This window comes from Sceloporus undulatus, chromosome 2 (genome assembly GCF_019175285.1).
Source record: "Sceloporus undulatus isolate JIND9_A2432 ecotype Alabama chromosome 2, SceUnd_v1.1, whole genome shotgun sequence".
Taxonomy (NCBI): domain Eukaryota; kingdom Metazoa; phylum Chordata; class Lepidosauria; order Squamata; family Phrynosomatidae; genus Sceloporus; species Sceloporus undulatus.
In genome coordinates, this window is record NC_056523.1 from 157,909,363 (window position 1) to 157,926,069 (window position 16,707).

Consider the following 16,707-nt stretch of genomic DNA (forward strand, 5'->3'; position numbering starts at 1 on the left):
GCTTCATTCTTCAGGGGGGGAAGGCTTGACAAAAAAGAAAAGTTTTAAGCCTCTTTTTGAATGTTTCTAGGGGGGTTGTCAGATGGAGCTCCTCGGGTAGATAATTCCACATCCGCGGGGCCACCACTGAAAAGGCCATCTGGGATATGGCAACATATTTGGAAGGTGGAATTACCAATAAGTTCTTCCCAGATGTTCTGAGAGTGCGGGGCGGATCATATGGGGAAGATGCGGTCCCTCAAGTAACTCGGGCCTAAGCCATGTAGGGCTTTATAGGTAGTAACCAACACCTTGTATTGCGCTCGGAAGTGAATGGGCAGCCAGTGGAGATCTTTCAAGATAGGTGTTATATGGTCAAATCTGGACGCACCAGTGACCAATCTGGCTGCCATGTTTTGTACTAACTGAAGCTTCCGGACTTGGTACAAGGGTAGCCCCATGTAGAGCGCATTACAGAAATCTAAGCGAGAGGTTACCAGAGCATGTACCACAGTTTCAAGGTCCCTTTGGCCCAGATAGGGTCTCAGTTGGCATATCAACCAGAGTTGATAGCAAGCACTTCTAACCGTCACATCTACTTGAGATGTCAACTGCAGGGACGAGTCCAGAAGTACTCCTAAACTGCGAACTTCATCCTTCAAGGGAAGTGTGACCCCATTCAGGACAGGTGGATGAATTTCCTTTCTAAGGCCTGGGGGACCTATCACCAGTACTTTCGTTTTCTTTGGATTCAGGCTGAGTTTGTTTTCCCTCATCCAGCCCATTACCGACTCCAGGCAGGCATTCAGAGGAGAGATGCCATCCTTAGTCACTGCATCAGTCAGAGGCACAGAGAAACATATTTGGGTGTCATCAGCGTACTGATAACACCGCGCCCCATGTCTCCGGATGATCTCTCCCAGCGGTTTCATGTAAATGTTAAACAGAGTGGGGGACAAAATAGCTCCCTGAGGGACGCCAGATGTCAGTTCCCTCTTGGAGGAGCAAGTGTCCCCCAACTGCACCATCTGGAATCTGCCCGAGAGGTAGGAACGGAACCACTGGAGCGCAGTGCCCCCAATACCTAACTCTTTTAGGCATTCCAGAAGGATACCGTGGTCAATGGTATCGAAAGCTGCTGAGATGTCCAAAAGCACCAACAGGGTCACACTTCCCCTGTCCATGCCCAGACGGAGATCATCGACTAAGGCGACCATGGCAGTCTCCACTCCATAACCCGCTCTGAAGCCAGTTTGAAATGGGTCCAGATAATCGGTTTCATCCAAGACTGCTTGGAGTTGGACAGCGACCGCTCTCTCGATCATCTTGCCTAAGAATGGCAACAATGAGACTGGTCTATAGTTGTTCCTTACCAGGGGGTCCAGGGAGGGCTTTTTGAGCAATGGTTTGGCTGTTGCTGGCTTTAAACTTGATGGAAATTTTCCCTGCCTGAATGATGCGTTGATAATACGTTGTAACAATAGTGTTACAGCATCGCCACCCTGGACGGTCAGCCAAGAAGGGCAGGGATCGAGAGAGCATGTCGTCTTCCTAACGCTTCCAAGAAGCTTGTCCACTTCATCGGTATGAACAAACTCAAAGTGATCCAGTTTAATAAAGTCCACGGAAGCTCTGGATACCTCTCCTATAGTTTCTGTTAAAATGCCAGCATCAAGATCAGCCCTTATCCGAGAGATTTTATCTGCAAAGAACTTGTTGAAATCGTCACAGCAGGCCTTAGTTGGTTCTAAAATAGGATTCAGAGTGGGAGGAAGCTGAGTCAGCTCCCTAACCATCCTGAACAGCTCTGCTGGACGTGACTCCGCAGACGCAATACGCGCATCATAGAAGGAGTTCTTTGCTGCGCTTAATGCCACTCCATAGTACTTCAAAAGAGCCTCATGGAGTGTCTTGTTGGATAAGTTCTGGTGTCTCCGCCAGCAGTCTAGTTGTTGCGCGGCCCGCTTCATTTCCCGGAGATCTTCAGTATACCATGATTTCCTATTGGAAGCGGGCCGGAAAGGACGCTTAGGAGCGATACTGTGTATAGCTCTGGAGAGGTCATGGTCCCAGATGTTAGTCAGGGCATCAACAGAATCGCCGCCAGATCCAACCATAAACCCCTCTAAGGCTTCTTGGAACCTTTTGGGTTCCATCTGCCTTCAAGGGTGGACCATCCTAATCGGTCCTCCACCCCCGGGGGGGATTTGGGTAGTTGCCTTAAGTCGAACCTCAACCAGGAAGTGATCCGTCCATGACAGAGCAGAGGTACCATCTACCTCTGCCCACGGAGTGTCCGAATCCGTACTAAAGACAACATCGAGCGTATTACCTGCGCAATGCGTTGGGCCCGAGACTAACTGGGATAGGCTCATGGCCATCATGGAAGCCATGAACTCCCAAGCTGCACCTGTTAGATTTTGTGAGACGGCCTCAAAAGGGATGTTGAGGTTTCCCAGAACCAGAAGTCTGGGAGACTCCAGCACCAGTCCCGAGACCAGCTGTGTCAGCTTGGCCAGGGAGTCTGTTAGCCCACGGGGTGGACGGTAGACCAACAGGATCCCCAGACTATCCTTAGCCTTCAAGGTCAGGTAAATACACTCAATGAAGTCCGTTTTCCGGATGGGGTTCCTGGTTAAGGTAAGAGTATTTTTATGGACTATGGCAACACCTCCCCCCCCGCCCACATATCCTGTTCTACTCCTTAACAGTATACCCGGCTGGAAGAGCTTGTGCCCACACTGCATTGCTCTCAGCCCCCAGCCAGGTCTCTGTAATGCAATCCAGGTCACAGTTCTTATCCTCCAAAAGATTGTGAATGATGTGGGTCTTATTCTTAATTGACCTGACATTGCACAGGAGCAGGGACAGGGTCAGTGGTACAGTTGGATTGACCCTCGGTTCTTTTGGGTTAGGAGGGTGGATGGAAGGCAGGATAGGTATTAAGCATCGATCCTGCCTTCCCTTATGTCGTAATTCCACCCTTCTACCGCTATATCTCCCCTTGCCCCACACTACTTCATTTGGAGCTCCATCATGTAGGTCTAACTTAACACAACCCCCCATTTCCCCACCAGAGTCGTACCTGCCATACAACATTCTCCCACTAAGCAGTGACACAGTCAGTACCTGGAGGAGAGCCCACAATAGGCACATTCCTCTGGCCGATGTGCTCACCCACTACCATCCCACCCCACAGCTACACAACACAATTAATACAACTAGATGGTGTAGATGGTCCGGTGCTCCGCAGGCACTGCGCAATTGCACAGGGGTCAACAGACAAACCCAAGTCCTGGGGCACAAAGCACACACACACGCCTGTCCTTGGGGTTGGGCACTACTACTGCACGACTGCACAGCTGCGCAAGTAGAAAGCTATGGTGTAGTTGGTCAGTGCTCCTCAGGAGTTGCACAGCTGTGCAGGGATGGCAGAAAAAAACAAACAGTCCTGGGGCACAGCACACACACACAAGCAGCGTCCTTTGGGGTCAGAGTGAGGAGGGAGCCTTTTGAAGGTGCTGCTCTCACCAGCACGCCCCTCCTCCTCTTCCTCACAGCTGTTTCTGGCTTCCTTGGTGGTGTAGTTGTTCAGTGCTCCTCAGGAGTTGCACAGCTGTGCAGAGATGGCAGAAAAAACCAAACAAACAGTCCTGGGGCACAGCACACACACACAAGCAGCTATGCATACATAAATAAGTAGATATTGTAGAATATGAGTCATTATCTCATGCACCCTATATCTTGATATGGGACTACTGGTAAGCCTATGATCAGAGCCTCAGAGGATATGTCTGCTGGGAGCAATGTAAGGGCTATTCTGTCAGATATGGCTGTTACAAAGGACCAGAAAGACACAAGGTGCACAGGCATCCTCCTTAGTAATCTCAAAAGTCTGTTTATGGATCCAGTGGGAAGTCTGAGAGCATCATCTAGATACAGCAGTATTGCTGTATCTAAATGGCTGTGGTCCTGCTCAGTCCTTTAGAGTGAAGGAGATTCCAGGGGTCCTTCTTAAGAATGGAGTGTGAATATAGATATATAGACATAATGAATCGGTTGAGAAATGTTACAAAATTACTTGAAAGCTCACAAGTTCCAGTAAGTACATATGAACTATAGCAGTGCTATTCAAAGTGGTAGTCAGTGGACCACGGCTGTAGTAACTTTCCAGGAAAGTATGCAAATATGTTAATAGTGTGGCATAAATATGGAACCATGGTCCATGACATATATCTTGAAGCACACTGAAATAGATTATGAACTGTAAGATCTTGGATGCTTTTTCATAGTGTAATTTCATTTTGAAAATTAATAGGATTTTCAAAAGTCACATTAATTTCAGTGTATCAGTTTTAAGTCTTCATGGATCCAACTCAATATAATAATACAAATACAGGCCAAGATCCTGCTTCAGAGACTACAGTCCATAATTTTATAATGCCATAGCTATGTCCTTGACAGGATTCATAAACCTAGTGAATTACAGTGATGCATATCAGGGTGTCCTGCATGCTCTTTTGTTGGACATTGGGAGGTTCTGTTGTACAATAAGTCCCATAGCATTCTGGTGTCCATTGCACAATGTGTCTGATAGAATTCTGATGGCCATTGCGATGGGGACCATGCCACGACATACATGCTGTTGGTTCCAATTGTGTAATGGTCCCCAAGATCTAGCTACTTATCTGCTCCTCTTCTGAGAAGATGAGTATTGCATAGCATTGCAGTTCACCTTTACATGATCATAAGCCAGTTTCTAATTATGTAAATTCCTAACAGGATATCTGCCCTAATTTTTGCCAATTGTGCAGATATCTTTAGAGTACCCAAATCAACCAGTAATAGATTTTAGAAATCATGATGTTCTCCTTACTAAACATTTTGCTGTTTTGGCCACTTTTTGTTCTCTTTCCTTAGAGTCCTGTAAATTTGTTTTGGGTTATGTAATTGAATGTTGTTGTTTTTTGAGAACTATCTTTGTTAGTTAATGTGTGATATAAATGACTGGACACCCACCATGGATATGAGTTTAATGGTGGTTTTCATTAAAGCTTCTGAACTAATAGAGTCCTTTGTCCATTCAGGCAATTGATATAACTGGGAGTTCTACAAACAATTTACCTCCTCCTCTGCCAAAGAATAATGGAGAGACCCCCAGCCAGACTAGCCTCCGACCAGAGGCTCCTGTTGACTCCGTTCTGAAGGACATGGCCACAGTCGTCCTGAGCACCTTCTTACTCATTGGCTGGGTGGCCTTTGTCATCACATATCCAATGGTAATGGGTTGGTTTATGTTGTAACAAGTTTGGGTGTTCAGACAACAGTGTGTGTCATCGCTGCGGAGGCCAACATCTGATTGTGTTACATTCAGTGAAGGAAACCCCACAAGTGGACCCAGGGAGATCCTCTGGAGCTGTTTTGGAGTAGCTTACAGGTCTGGGTCAGGTGGGCAAAGGAGAGAATGGAAGCATCATCTTGTGAATCTACAAAGGGTGCACATAGAGGGGAATCACTTTCACCACCCCTCAGTCTACAGATGGTGCTTCTTCTGTCAGTTAATGTACACAGATAGATCCACGCCAGAACAAAGGGAAGTTATTATTTGTGTTTGTTCCAGATTTAGATCTTACCAAGCACAGTTTCAGCTCATCCTCAGGACAATTAAGAATATAAACCAATATTCTATATCAGTTATTTAGTTAAATAGACTAGTTAGTTAAGTATATACCTTTCCTGGCCTCCCCCCCCCCCAAAAAAAAAAACCTAACAAAAATATAATTTACTCATGCTCCATTCACCAGCAGAATGGATCTCCTTTTCCCTATGCAGTTGAAGCTCAGCAAAGTAAGTTTGGGGTGGGGGGGGAGTTACAATCCTGGCAATACTGTCAATACAGTGAATAATGAACAATTACGAATGAATAAATCTGGATTGCTGTTCCATATTCACATCTGCTACTTAGTCACAATTGCAGCACTTGCCACGATCATAACTCACTCAATCTATGTACTAGGCAGCAGTTGCATTGGGAGAAGGAGGTCCATTCTGCAGGCAATTGGAGCATGACATTTCTGATGTTTCTGCCTGGTTTGCGGGTGGGTTTGGCCCAGGAAAGGTTAGTTAGTTAAGTATACTTAACTAAGTAGCTAACATAGAATACTGGTCATAATGTTAAATCAAGAAGATACAATATTAGATTATACATTTTTCTGTTCAGCTTTTGGAGGATTTCTTTTTAAATGTTGCAGGACGGATCCAAAACCTGTTTGAATAAAATGAACGCAAAGAACTGGGTTCTAAGTTAAGAAGGAGATATCTATAGTCTTTTAGCAATGCTGAATAATGCACGGGCCCCTAGTGTTGTAACAATGACAAAAGTAAGTAGGTGTAGACGGTGTAATTGTCTTCATGGGAAGCTACTCGGCTTCATGTCAACCACTTTAAACTTATTAAGGGAAGAGAAAGATAAGTATATTTAATATAAAGGACATTACAATTTATTGTGCAATGAATGTTGCATTTTTAGCATCTATATAAAAGAACAGCTTTCAGTGGATCTTGAGGTCTTTCTGTGAAAGTTCAATCAGATAGTGATGCCTCAATTAACTTTAATATACAGTTATCTCAACAGTATGACATAATTTAAAGTAAAAGATAAAGCTTTCCCCTTTGACATGTTTGTCTAGTTGTGTCTGACTGTAGGGGCCAGTGCTCATCTCCGCTACTAAGCCAAGTGAGCCAACATTGTCAAAGACAACTCCATGGTCATGTGGCCAGCATGACTACACCGAATGCTGTTACCTTCCCACCAAAGTGGCAACTATTTATCTACTTGTACTTTTACATGCTTTCAAACTGCTAGTTTGTCAGAAGCTGAGCCTAGTGACAGTAATTCACTCTGTCACATGGCTCCTGGGTCTCAAACTGCTGACCTTGCGATCATCAGAGTGAGCGTCTTAACTGCAGAGAACCAAATCTAATGCTATTTCTTTCATAACTTGTTCTCTTCAGCAGTATATTTGCGTAGTACTGGACTCATATATGAATTAGTAAATAAATGTATGATCCTTTGACTCAGGATTATAACATTTAGTCAACTTGGGAGAGTAGTTTAAAGACTAACAAATCACAATATGCATAGTGACAACCAATAAATAGATATGGTTTTTTAGGGTTTTTCGGACTATGTGGCCATGTTCTAGAAGAATTTCTTCCTGACATTTCACCTGCATCTGTGGCTGGTATCTTCAGAGAATGCTGGCATGGAAGAGAGTTGGGTATATATACAGTCCTCCCTCTGTTTTAGCAGTTCTGAAACTTACGTCCCTCGCTTACGCATGACGGGTGAACAGAGGGGGAAAATGAGTTGTGCGCTCGAGGCACACGCCTGCACGCTTCTGCAACCACGCACCTATATTCAAGCCAGTGGGGCTCAATATAAGCAAAAGTCAGTTTTCACAGAGGGGTAAGGAACGGATCCCCCGTGAAAAAGGAGGCACGACTGTATACTGTGTGACCCTGTGTAGGGATTCATATCTGCTTGGTTATAAAAACTTTAGAATTATGGACAGAAGAGCAACATGATTTTCATTACTGCTACTTTTTGCCATGCAAAGTTGTTAATGTTCCTCATTACATTATTTAATGTGAATCCTGAAAGGCTGAATACCACTCAGAATGTGTCTCTCATTTATCTGCATTGATGTATGGATCGTTACTGATTTTGATACAGTTGGCCCTCCTTATCCACTGATTTTTTTTATACACAGGGGATTTTTTATACACGGATTCAAGCAACCATAGCTTGAAAATATTCAAAAAAAGTATCAAACCTTGATTTTTCCCATGTTACATACGGGACACCATTTTGCTTTGCCATTGTATTTAATGGGATTTGAGCACACACGGATTTTGTTATTCACAGGGATTCCTGGAACCAAACCCCAGTGGATAACAAGGGTCCACTGTACTTCTTTTCACAAAAGAAAACAAAAAATAACCTACACAGCATTTGAAGATTCAGTCAGCATTCAGATGCTGACTGACCACAAAATGAGAAGTTTTTGCCACCAGTTTCAGTTAACCACAGATTAATATTTATGTTATCCACCAATTAATGTTATAGATTAACAGCAGAAGAAATTTAGTTAATTCTCAGGATGTTTTGGAAACAGCTCAGTTTCATAATATGCAATTTGATGCTGACTTGTTTAAAACAAACAATAGTTAAGATTATCCCTATTTTGTCTAGTTTGGTGAAAACAAGCAGCAGTTAATGAAAAAAATGAGGCAAAACTATGCAGTAGGAAGGGAAAGCGTTGAGAAAATGTGTAAACCCAAGGTTTTCCATTATGGTAAACTATTATTTATTTATTTATACTATGTTTTCTTGTGATACCTGAAAGCATAAAACAATCACAATTCTTATTAAATATTATTTCTTCCTTCTTAAGAGTGTACGTCATCAGCAACAGCGACAACATCAGCAGTTCCAGAAACAGCTGGAAGAGAAGATACAGTCACTGAAGCAGCAGCCCTTCATTCCCTCCACAGATTTGCACCCTGAAGGAGAATTTTTTGATAGTCCATCCACCCGGCTACAGGGCTCAGCCACCAGCTCCCCAAACCTGTCCCCCAAAGTATCAAACCATTCTGCATATTCCAATGTCTCTGCCTCTGATGGGGGAAGCTGCCTTTCCACTGAACAAGAAGAAGGTGGGAGCAGTGATCTATTTTTTTCTTTTAGTGGGATTAAGACTAAAATATTGCATTTATTTTAAGGTCTAAACAAACAGAGTTAAATGAATGGGGAATGAACAGCACCATACCACCACTGTTTTTCAAGACCAGGTTAATTTCTGGCAGCTCCTCATTTCTTCAGTAAGGCTGAATCAGTTTATCTTGTATAAAACATTTTTATTTATTCTATTTAGATTGCTATCCTACATATATTTTATCCAACGTAAATCGCATTGAACCTAGGGATTAGTATATGGTTCTTTCTGCAGATTGCTTATGTATAGAATTGCATTGTTACATTGTCAAAGTTGATGTCTTTTTAGATACTAATTTTATTGTATCCTGTCCACAAAAACCAGGAGGCAAGCACTTTTCTGATACAACTTTTGGCAGTTAGCCAGCAGTAAGAACAATTTATAGAACGATGGATCAGACAGTGTAAATAACCTCTCCCTTTTCCTTCATTGTGCCCAGATTGGGGCACAGTTGGTTGGCATAGGTCCAAAATACCTTAAAATCCAGCCAGGTGCACTGTGAGATGGAGTCCTGTGATGCTGGTGAGTGGGGCACTGAAGGATGACATAGCCAGTCCTTTCCGGCTGGTGAGTGGCAGTGTGTCAACAAGTCACAACAGGACCTTACAGGATCCCTGCCTTTGATCAGTATACTATCACTTGCAGGTGGGAGGGAGCTGGATGTGACTTCCTACAGTCCCCACTTGCCAGTGCTGCAGAACTCAATCCCTTGGTGTGGCTGTCTAGATTTTAAAGTGGGTTTCAGGAGACAGATTGGGAAATGGTGTGTAGCCACAGCAGTGTAGTTATGGAGGATGTTAGTCAAATTCCACCTGATAATAGGCAGCTCTGGGACCTACCTGATAATATATGACTGCAAAATCATAGTGTGTGATAGTTGGTTTTTTTCTTGTTCCCTCTCCTTCTTTTGTTGGCCAGATAGGAACACAAACACCATAGTGGTTGGAAAGATTTCATTCAACCCAAAAGATGTGCTTGGACATGGAGCTGAAGGAACCATTGTTTATAGGTAAAGCACCAGACAAGAAATGATGTGGTCAAATAACCAGTATTTATTTCTCTGGTGTACTTGCACCAAATTAAGCATGTGTGATACAGCTCTTTTAGTCACCTGTGTGTGCCTAATCTCTTTGTGTGTGCATGTGTGTTCAGAGACAACCTTTCTTGCATTCCTTTTAGCCATGTAAATTTCCATGTTTATACTGAAGAATTTGGAGACTTTGCAGTAAAGGGAAAGTTGTGAAAGCGTGTTTCTTTTCTCTGCAGTGAAGGTCAACAATTTTGCTTTACAACTGAGAACTGCAGCATGGCCAAGGACCACTTTTTCTGGTTGGCCAAGTCCTCAAATCCTTTGTTTAAAAATGTTTATAACTTAAATATTAAAATTGATAGTCTTTAAAGTGCCAAAGGACTCCATCTGTCAGAGGTGGCATTTGATCCAGCAGAGAAATCCTGCTGCAGAATGGAAACAGTGGCAGTCTCTGTATATCCTCTCTCCCCATGCCATCTTCTGAACTCCTCCCCAAATTTACTATGGAAGATTTGGGTGCTCTCTGCAACAGTGGAGTAGGTGGTGCTTGGGGTTACAAGGGAATTGGTACATCAACAAAAATCACACAGAGACATTCACACTCCCATTTGTACCAGCCTGAGCCTTCTGAATGGAACTCTTGCTCAGGGAAAGCACCTCCCAGTGGAAAATAATAATTATTAATTTTATTCATTTGTTGATTCATTGATTTTTTTGCCTGCCTTTCTCCATGGATTGAGGTTGGGAACAGCAACAGATTAAAACTGAACATATAGCATCAGCCTAAAAGAACATAAACAATTAGTCCATAGTTTAAAATTCACAATTTCAAAATCTGGATTGGCCTGCCAGAAGAGAATGGTCTTTAATGCTATTTTAAATTTGGATAGCATATTCAGCTGTTGACTCTCTTCTGGCAGGCCCATTCCACAGTCTAGGGACAGCTGAAGAAAAAATCTCCTGGGTGACAGCTGCCAACCTAATCTGGTTGACGGGAGTAAATGTTTCCCAGAGGACCTGAATGTACAGGATAGATTATACAGGAGGAGGCAATCCTTTACATAACCTGGACCCAAACCAGGGTTTTAAAGGTAATTACCAACACTTTGTACCTTTCCCAGAAACTAAGGCCTGATACAGATGGGTGAAAAGTGCTGAAGGTGAGGGCTGAACAGGATGGTCTCTCCTAGATGTAAGATCACTCCTAGATGTACCAGTGACCAGTCTGGCTGCCATGTCTTGAAAAGTTTTGAAAAGAAGCTGAATCCAACCACTGTGGTGGAGAAAGCATGCCCCTTTTAACACTTAATACCATGAGCATCATGGAGGAAACTGCTTATCTGTAGCAACAACAGATGTTGAAAAGGCTAAACAGCAGTTCCCAGAACAGGGCTACTAGGAAGCTGTAGTCAAAAAAATAATGTTTCCTAGCACGGGCCTATAGTCCAAGATCTTCTTTCTTCTAAACCAAATTGGAATCAGTTTAAGTACAGGTTTAAGTTTAAGTTTGTTCATGTGATAAATGCCACAAGAAGGATCCGAGTTGTGTTAATAATCTCTCTCTGTGTGTTGCAATAACTATAGGGGGACATTTGACAGCCGAGATGTTGCTGTGAAGAGAATTCTCCCTGAATGTTTCAGCTTTGCTGACCGGGAGGTGCAGCTGTTGAGAGAATCTGATGAGCATCCCAATGTCATCCGCTATTTCTGTACAGAAAAGGACCGGCAATTCCAATACATAGCTCTGGAGCTTTGTGCTGCCACTTTACAAGAGGTAAATTAAGGGTTCCACATACATCTCCAGTAGCTCTAAAATCCAAAGTCTAGCTGTTCAAAAGGACAGGTCCTGATCATTTCAGCCTGTGTCATTTATTTTTCATACTTTTTATACTTTATTTATAATTTTACTTAAATCTGTGGCAGGAGCATCTGTACCTCCACATCAGGTATCAGCAAATTCCAGGGGCCTTGTTGTCTCCTGCCAACCACAGGGGGATGCATCCCTCCTGCTGCTTCATTAGTGAAATTTAGCAGCACATTGGAGACCCTCTCTAGGACAAGCACTTTCACTTCACAGCATGAGGAAAACAGAAGTGCTTCTTTAAAAGGAGCTTGTGCTTCCCCCAGTGCAGCTGCAAAGGAAATGTAATGGGTTATTTGCAACAAATACCCATGCTAGGGACTTTTGTTGACCCACAAAGACAAGGTGGGAATGTGGCCTACGGTCTGTATATTTCTCACCCCATGATCTGGATAATATTTTCTGCTCTGTATATTAAGGACAGGAACTGGCACTGTAATCACCTTGGGGAAGAATAGACAGCTTTTTTTCTAAATTGGGTCTGTTCTCAAGATTTAATGGCTATTTCGTGCCTCAGGATAATATATCTAGTACCTGTGAATTAGCTTACAAGCTATGTAGCCCACGCCTATGCCTGTTTCTGCAGGACTTATCCTCCTGTATTCAGTGGGGCTTGTTCCCAAGAGGCTGTGCCTAACATTGTGGCTGGGAACTCATGTTGATTTTGTTTCTGTGCATTTTAGTATGTGGAACAGAAGGACTTTACTCACCATGATTTGCAACCAATCACCCTCTTGCAGCAGACAATGTCTGGTCTTGCTTATCTACATTCTCTCAATATTGGTAAGAAACCATTTTATTTTAGTATCCATCTTCTGTGACAGCTGAATTTTTAAAGAACAGTATTACATTTTTAGATACTTACAAGTGTGGAAGAAGCAATCTTTTGTTCTCTTATGTTTATATAATTTATCTTGGGAAACCAGCTATTTTTAAAAATTACTTTTTCAAGACTATCCAAGGAATTCAGGACTAAGTTGGGATTTAAACCCAGACCTGCTTAGTCCAGGTATGATTTCTTATCTGCTAGACCACATTGGCCCTCTCAAGTCTTGAATATCTGTAAATCATTCTGTGCTGTTTGGTGGGATGGTAGATTGGTGTATTTCATTGTAATCCTTCCATAAATTGAAGGACAGTAAATTCTATATATGCAAATTAGAGTCTCAAGTGTGGGATGCTTCTGGAACAGCTTACTATTTAATGTCCATCTAGCAAACTCATATTGAAATGGGAACAGGTGAAATATGAAGTATTTTTTTAAACTATAAAATTCTGTCCCATAGTTACTTACCTAGTGCCATCAATAGCCGTAGTACTTCACAGACTACAAGAAGACAAAGCCACAAAGAGTTCTGAACTGAAAGTTTCACACAGGAGAACAATAGGAGAGGAAAGTAGAAACAGAGCTAAATAAGGAAGGAATGGTAGTTTTTTCAGTTACACATGCTTAGGTTTAGTTATGGGTCATATTCTCAGATAAGGAGAGTGTGTGTACCCTAGTGAAGTATAGAGAACTTGGGGAGTGGGGTTAAAAGCAAATCGGGTAGCAACTACAGGTTGAGACTTCCTTATCCAGAATTCCAAAATTCAAAATATTCCAAACTTATCCACATGGGTGGCTGAGGTAATGACACCTTTGTTTTCTGATGGTTCAGTGTATACAAACATAGTTTCATGAACAGTTAAAAATATTATGTATAAAATTACTTTCAGGGTATGTGTATAAAGTGTATACAAAACATAAATGAACGTCATGGTTAGATTCAGGTCTCATCTTCAAGATTTCTCATTAGGTATATGCAAATATTCCAAAATCCAAAACACTTGGATTTCAGATAAAGGAGACTCAATCTGTACCTTCCGCTACTGTAACATCATATTAACCTTACCTTAACTCTGAGGGAATACCAAATATCAGCATCATGGAGTGAAGATGAGGAGCCTGAATAGATCTTTCTGGAAGCTGTATCCACTGCAGTGTGGTAGTATTTATTTTTTCTTATATGCATGCATGTACATGCACGCACACATGCATATACAGTGGTACCCCGGGATACGAATTGATCGCGTTACGAAATTTCCGGGGTACGAAAAAGTTAGCTTGGAAAAAACTGTTCCGGGTAACGAAAGATTTTTCGGGTTACGAAATTTTTTTTGGTGTGTTTCGGCGCTTTTTGGCACGAAATTTAAAAGCTGTGGCTTTCCAGCGCTAGTGGTTTCGGGTTGCGAAATCTTTCGGGTTACGAACGGCGCCGCGGAACGAATTAAATTCGTAACCCGGGGTACCACTGTACACATTCTTACAGGAGAAATTGGAAAGACATGTGTTATTCAAAACTTGTCTGTAATTGCAAACTTATTCAATCTGAAATAAATAAATTCAAAAAATAAGATAGCTTTTTAATTTAGTCCACAGAGATCTGAAACCCCACAACATCCTTATTTCTATGCCTAACGCCCATGGCAAAGTCAAAGCCATGATTTCAGATTTTGGCCTGTGTAAGAAGCTCGCAGTAGGCAGACACAGTTTTAGTCGTCGGTCTGGAGTACCAGGCACTGAAGGCTGGATTGCACCAGAAATACTGAGTGAAGACTGCAAAGAGAATCCTGTAAGTACATCTTACAGGTTGATTATTCATTATACATTTTCCAGAGGGTTTTTGGGGGGGGGGGGGGGGGGGGTGGGGTTGATTTGGTTTGGTTTGCTTTTCTTTTTGGAGTGTAAACTGAAGAAAGACTTTTGTTAGGCAACTTTCTTTCTTTAGAGAGAGAAAGTTAACAAATGCCCTTGAAGGCCTTACATTGATTTAATGTTTCTATTTCAGCTACAATTTAACACTAAAGGCACAATGCTTGTTGCTGAGCAGAGTTTTTGTAAACCCAGTTTTTTCCCTCCATCTTTTAACTTGGCCTGGGGGTTTATTGACTTTATCACAAGAAATCATTGAAAAAAATTAATGCACCTTGTGCCAAGTAAAATTGAATGGAGTTATGTGGTCACTATATTATGAAAATGAGAGAGGAGAGAATCAGGTGTGTTTGGGTGTTGAACATAAGTTTGCTATCTCTTGTGTAAGGTTGATCTTTCTGTTTTTTATGCTTTTCTTCATAGACACATACAGTAGATATTTTTTCAGCTGGATGCGTCTTCTATTACGTGGTATCTGAAGGCAGCCATCCATTTGGCAAATCCCTGCAGCGGCAAGCCAACATTTTGCTTGGTACCTACAGCCTGGATTTCTTGAATCCAGAAAAACATGGTAAGCAAACAGAGATTTTCAACTGTTGGTAACTGTGGCTGCAGATGCACAGCAGAAATAATGTAGTTTGACACTGCTTTAACTGCCATGGCTCAATTCTATGGAATTCTGGGATTTGCAGTTCTGTGTTAGAGAGCTCTGTGCCACAACAAACTACAAATCCCAGGATTTGATAGGATTCGGCCATGGCAATTAAGGCAGTGTCAAACTGCATTAATTCTGCAATACAGATGCAGCCTGTGACTGCACATCCCCGATTTTTGTCCAACTTGCATTTGAGGTCCATGGGTTTGTGTCCTTTGTCTTTAAAGCTATGTCCTGTGCATTTATACCAAAAGAAAAAAATGTGAGAAAAACCAAAATGTGATGTTCAAGTGTTCTCAGATTTGGGAGTTCAGAATAATATCCTTGCTTTTCTCTAGCCTGCAGAGTTCAAGATGAAACAGAATTTGGTTTGTGGGGTTTTTTTGTGTGAGTGTCTCAAAAAGTCAGCAGTTAGGTTTACTCAAAAGTATCTTAACAAATTCACAAACATACAAAATGCTTTGAATAAACATTTGTTTTCTTCTTCCCTTCACAGAGGACATAGTAGCTCGTGACTTAATAGAGCAAATGATAAGTACAGATCCTCAAAAACGGCCGTCCGCTAACTGTGTACTAAAGCATCCATTTTTCTGGAGTTTAGAGAAGCAGCTCCAGTTTTTTCAGGTCAGCCATGATCTCCTTCTCTCTTCCCCTTGCTATTTAATTTTGCATGCTATAAATATAAATCTGTATAATGACAATTTACAGCCCTATATCCTTCAGAGACAGAAACATCCTGAGAGTCAGAAGTTTTTCTTTACTTCTAAAATGTCATGGTTGAATTACAACTCAGTGCATAATATTACAGGAAGCACTCTATGGTTGCAATTCTGCAAGAACACAAAATGCAGGCACTAGTACTATGGCAAAGAATTCAGCTTCCTTAAAAAATCCAGTTTTCATTTTAAAAAATGGTAACTGTCTAAACCTTTGGGTTAATTTATGGACCATGCCTCCTGCAATCTCGGAAGGCAGAGAAGTGGTAGCTGAATATAAGAGTTGTAAAGACTGCATAGCTAATCAGGCAAAATTGGTAATTTCTTGTAAGAAGTTACTTTGCATGATCTGTAAGGTGGTAGAATTTCCCATTTTTCCTTGACAAGATTTAGAATGCTGAGGAATCCAAATTTTAATTTTCTTATTTTAGGGTCAAGTTGAACCCAGGTAATAAACCATTTGTATAGATTTCAGGGGCCTGAATACCCTAAAAGCACCTGATCCTTTCTGATCTTGGAAGCTAAGTAGGGTTAGCTCTGGTTAGTATTTGGATGGGAGGCCATAAATGACTATCAGGTGCTGTGGGCTATATTTCAAAGGAAGGAACTAGTAAGACCACCTCTGATTGAAGGCATGTACACACAGAGATTTATTTCAAGGTACATGAGTAGAGTATTTATTTATTTAATTCCTATCTTGCCTTTTCTTTGTGTAGAGGGGTGGAACATGCTGAATGTGTGTTGTTCCACTCACATCTCTGAAAGGCAGAAAATATGCAGTGCCTTTGAGGGTATCCATTAGGTGGGATGACCCTCCTTGCTATCCCAGTTTTGTTTCTTAATAATAATAATAATAATATAGTTTATTTATACCTCCTGCCTCTCCCACGAATCGAGGCAGGATTACAACCTTAGTACAATTTACAATCAATACAACAAAAAAAATACTAACACTGAATTTACCAAGAATTCCTATTAATTCTATAAAATTACAATT

The 16,707-nt window shown here is 41.8% G+C and overlaps 1 protein-coding gene across 1 annotated transcript in view; it reads left to right on the forward strand.

Moving 5' to 3' along the window:
* ERN1 (endoplasmic reticulum to nucleus signaling 1) overlaps positions 1 to 16,707 on the forward strand; it is a 76,878-nt gene that overhangs the window by 55,446 nt on the left and 4,725 nt on the right. The window contains exons 12-19 of the mRNA XM_042451719.1: positions 5,067 to 5,258; positions 8,436 to 8,697; positions 9,675 to 9,765; positions 11,371 to 11,560; positions 12,331 to 12,430; positions 14,060 to 14,259; positions 14,763 to 14,910; positions 15,491 to 15,618. Coding sequence (XP_042307653.1) covers positions 5,067 to 5,258; positions 8,436 to 8,697; positions 9,675 to 9,765; positions 11,371 to 11,560; positions 12,331 to 12,430; positions 14,060 to 14,259; positions 14,763 to 14,910; positions 15,491 to 15,618 — 1,311 coding nt within the window. The remainder of the gene's footprint in view (positions 1 to 5,066; positions 5,259 to 8,435; positions 8,698 to 9,674; positions 9,766 to 11,370; positions 11,561 to 12,330; positions 12,431 to 14,059; positions 14,260 to 14,762; positions 14,911 to 15,490; positions 15,619 to 16,707) is intronic.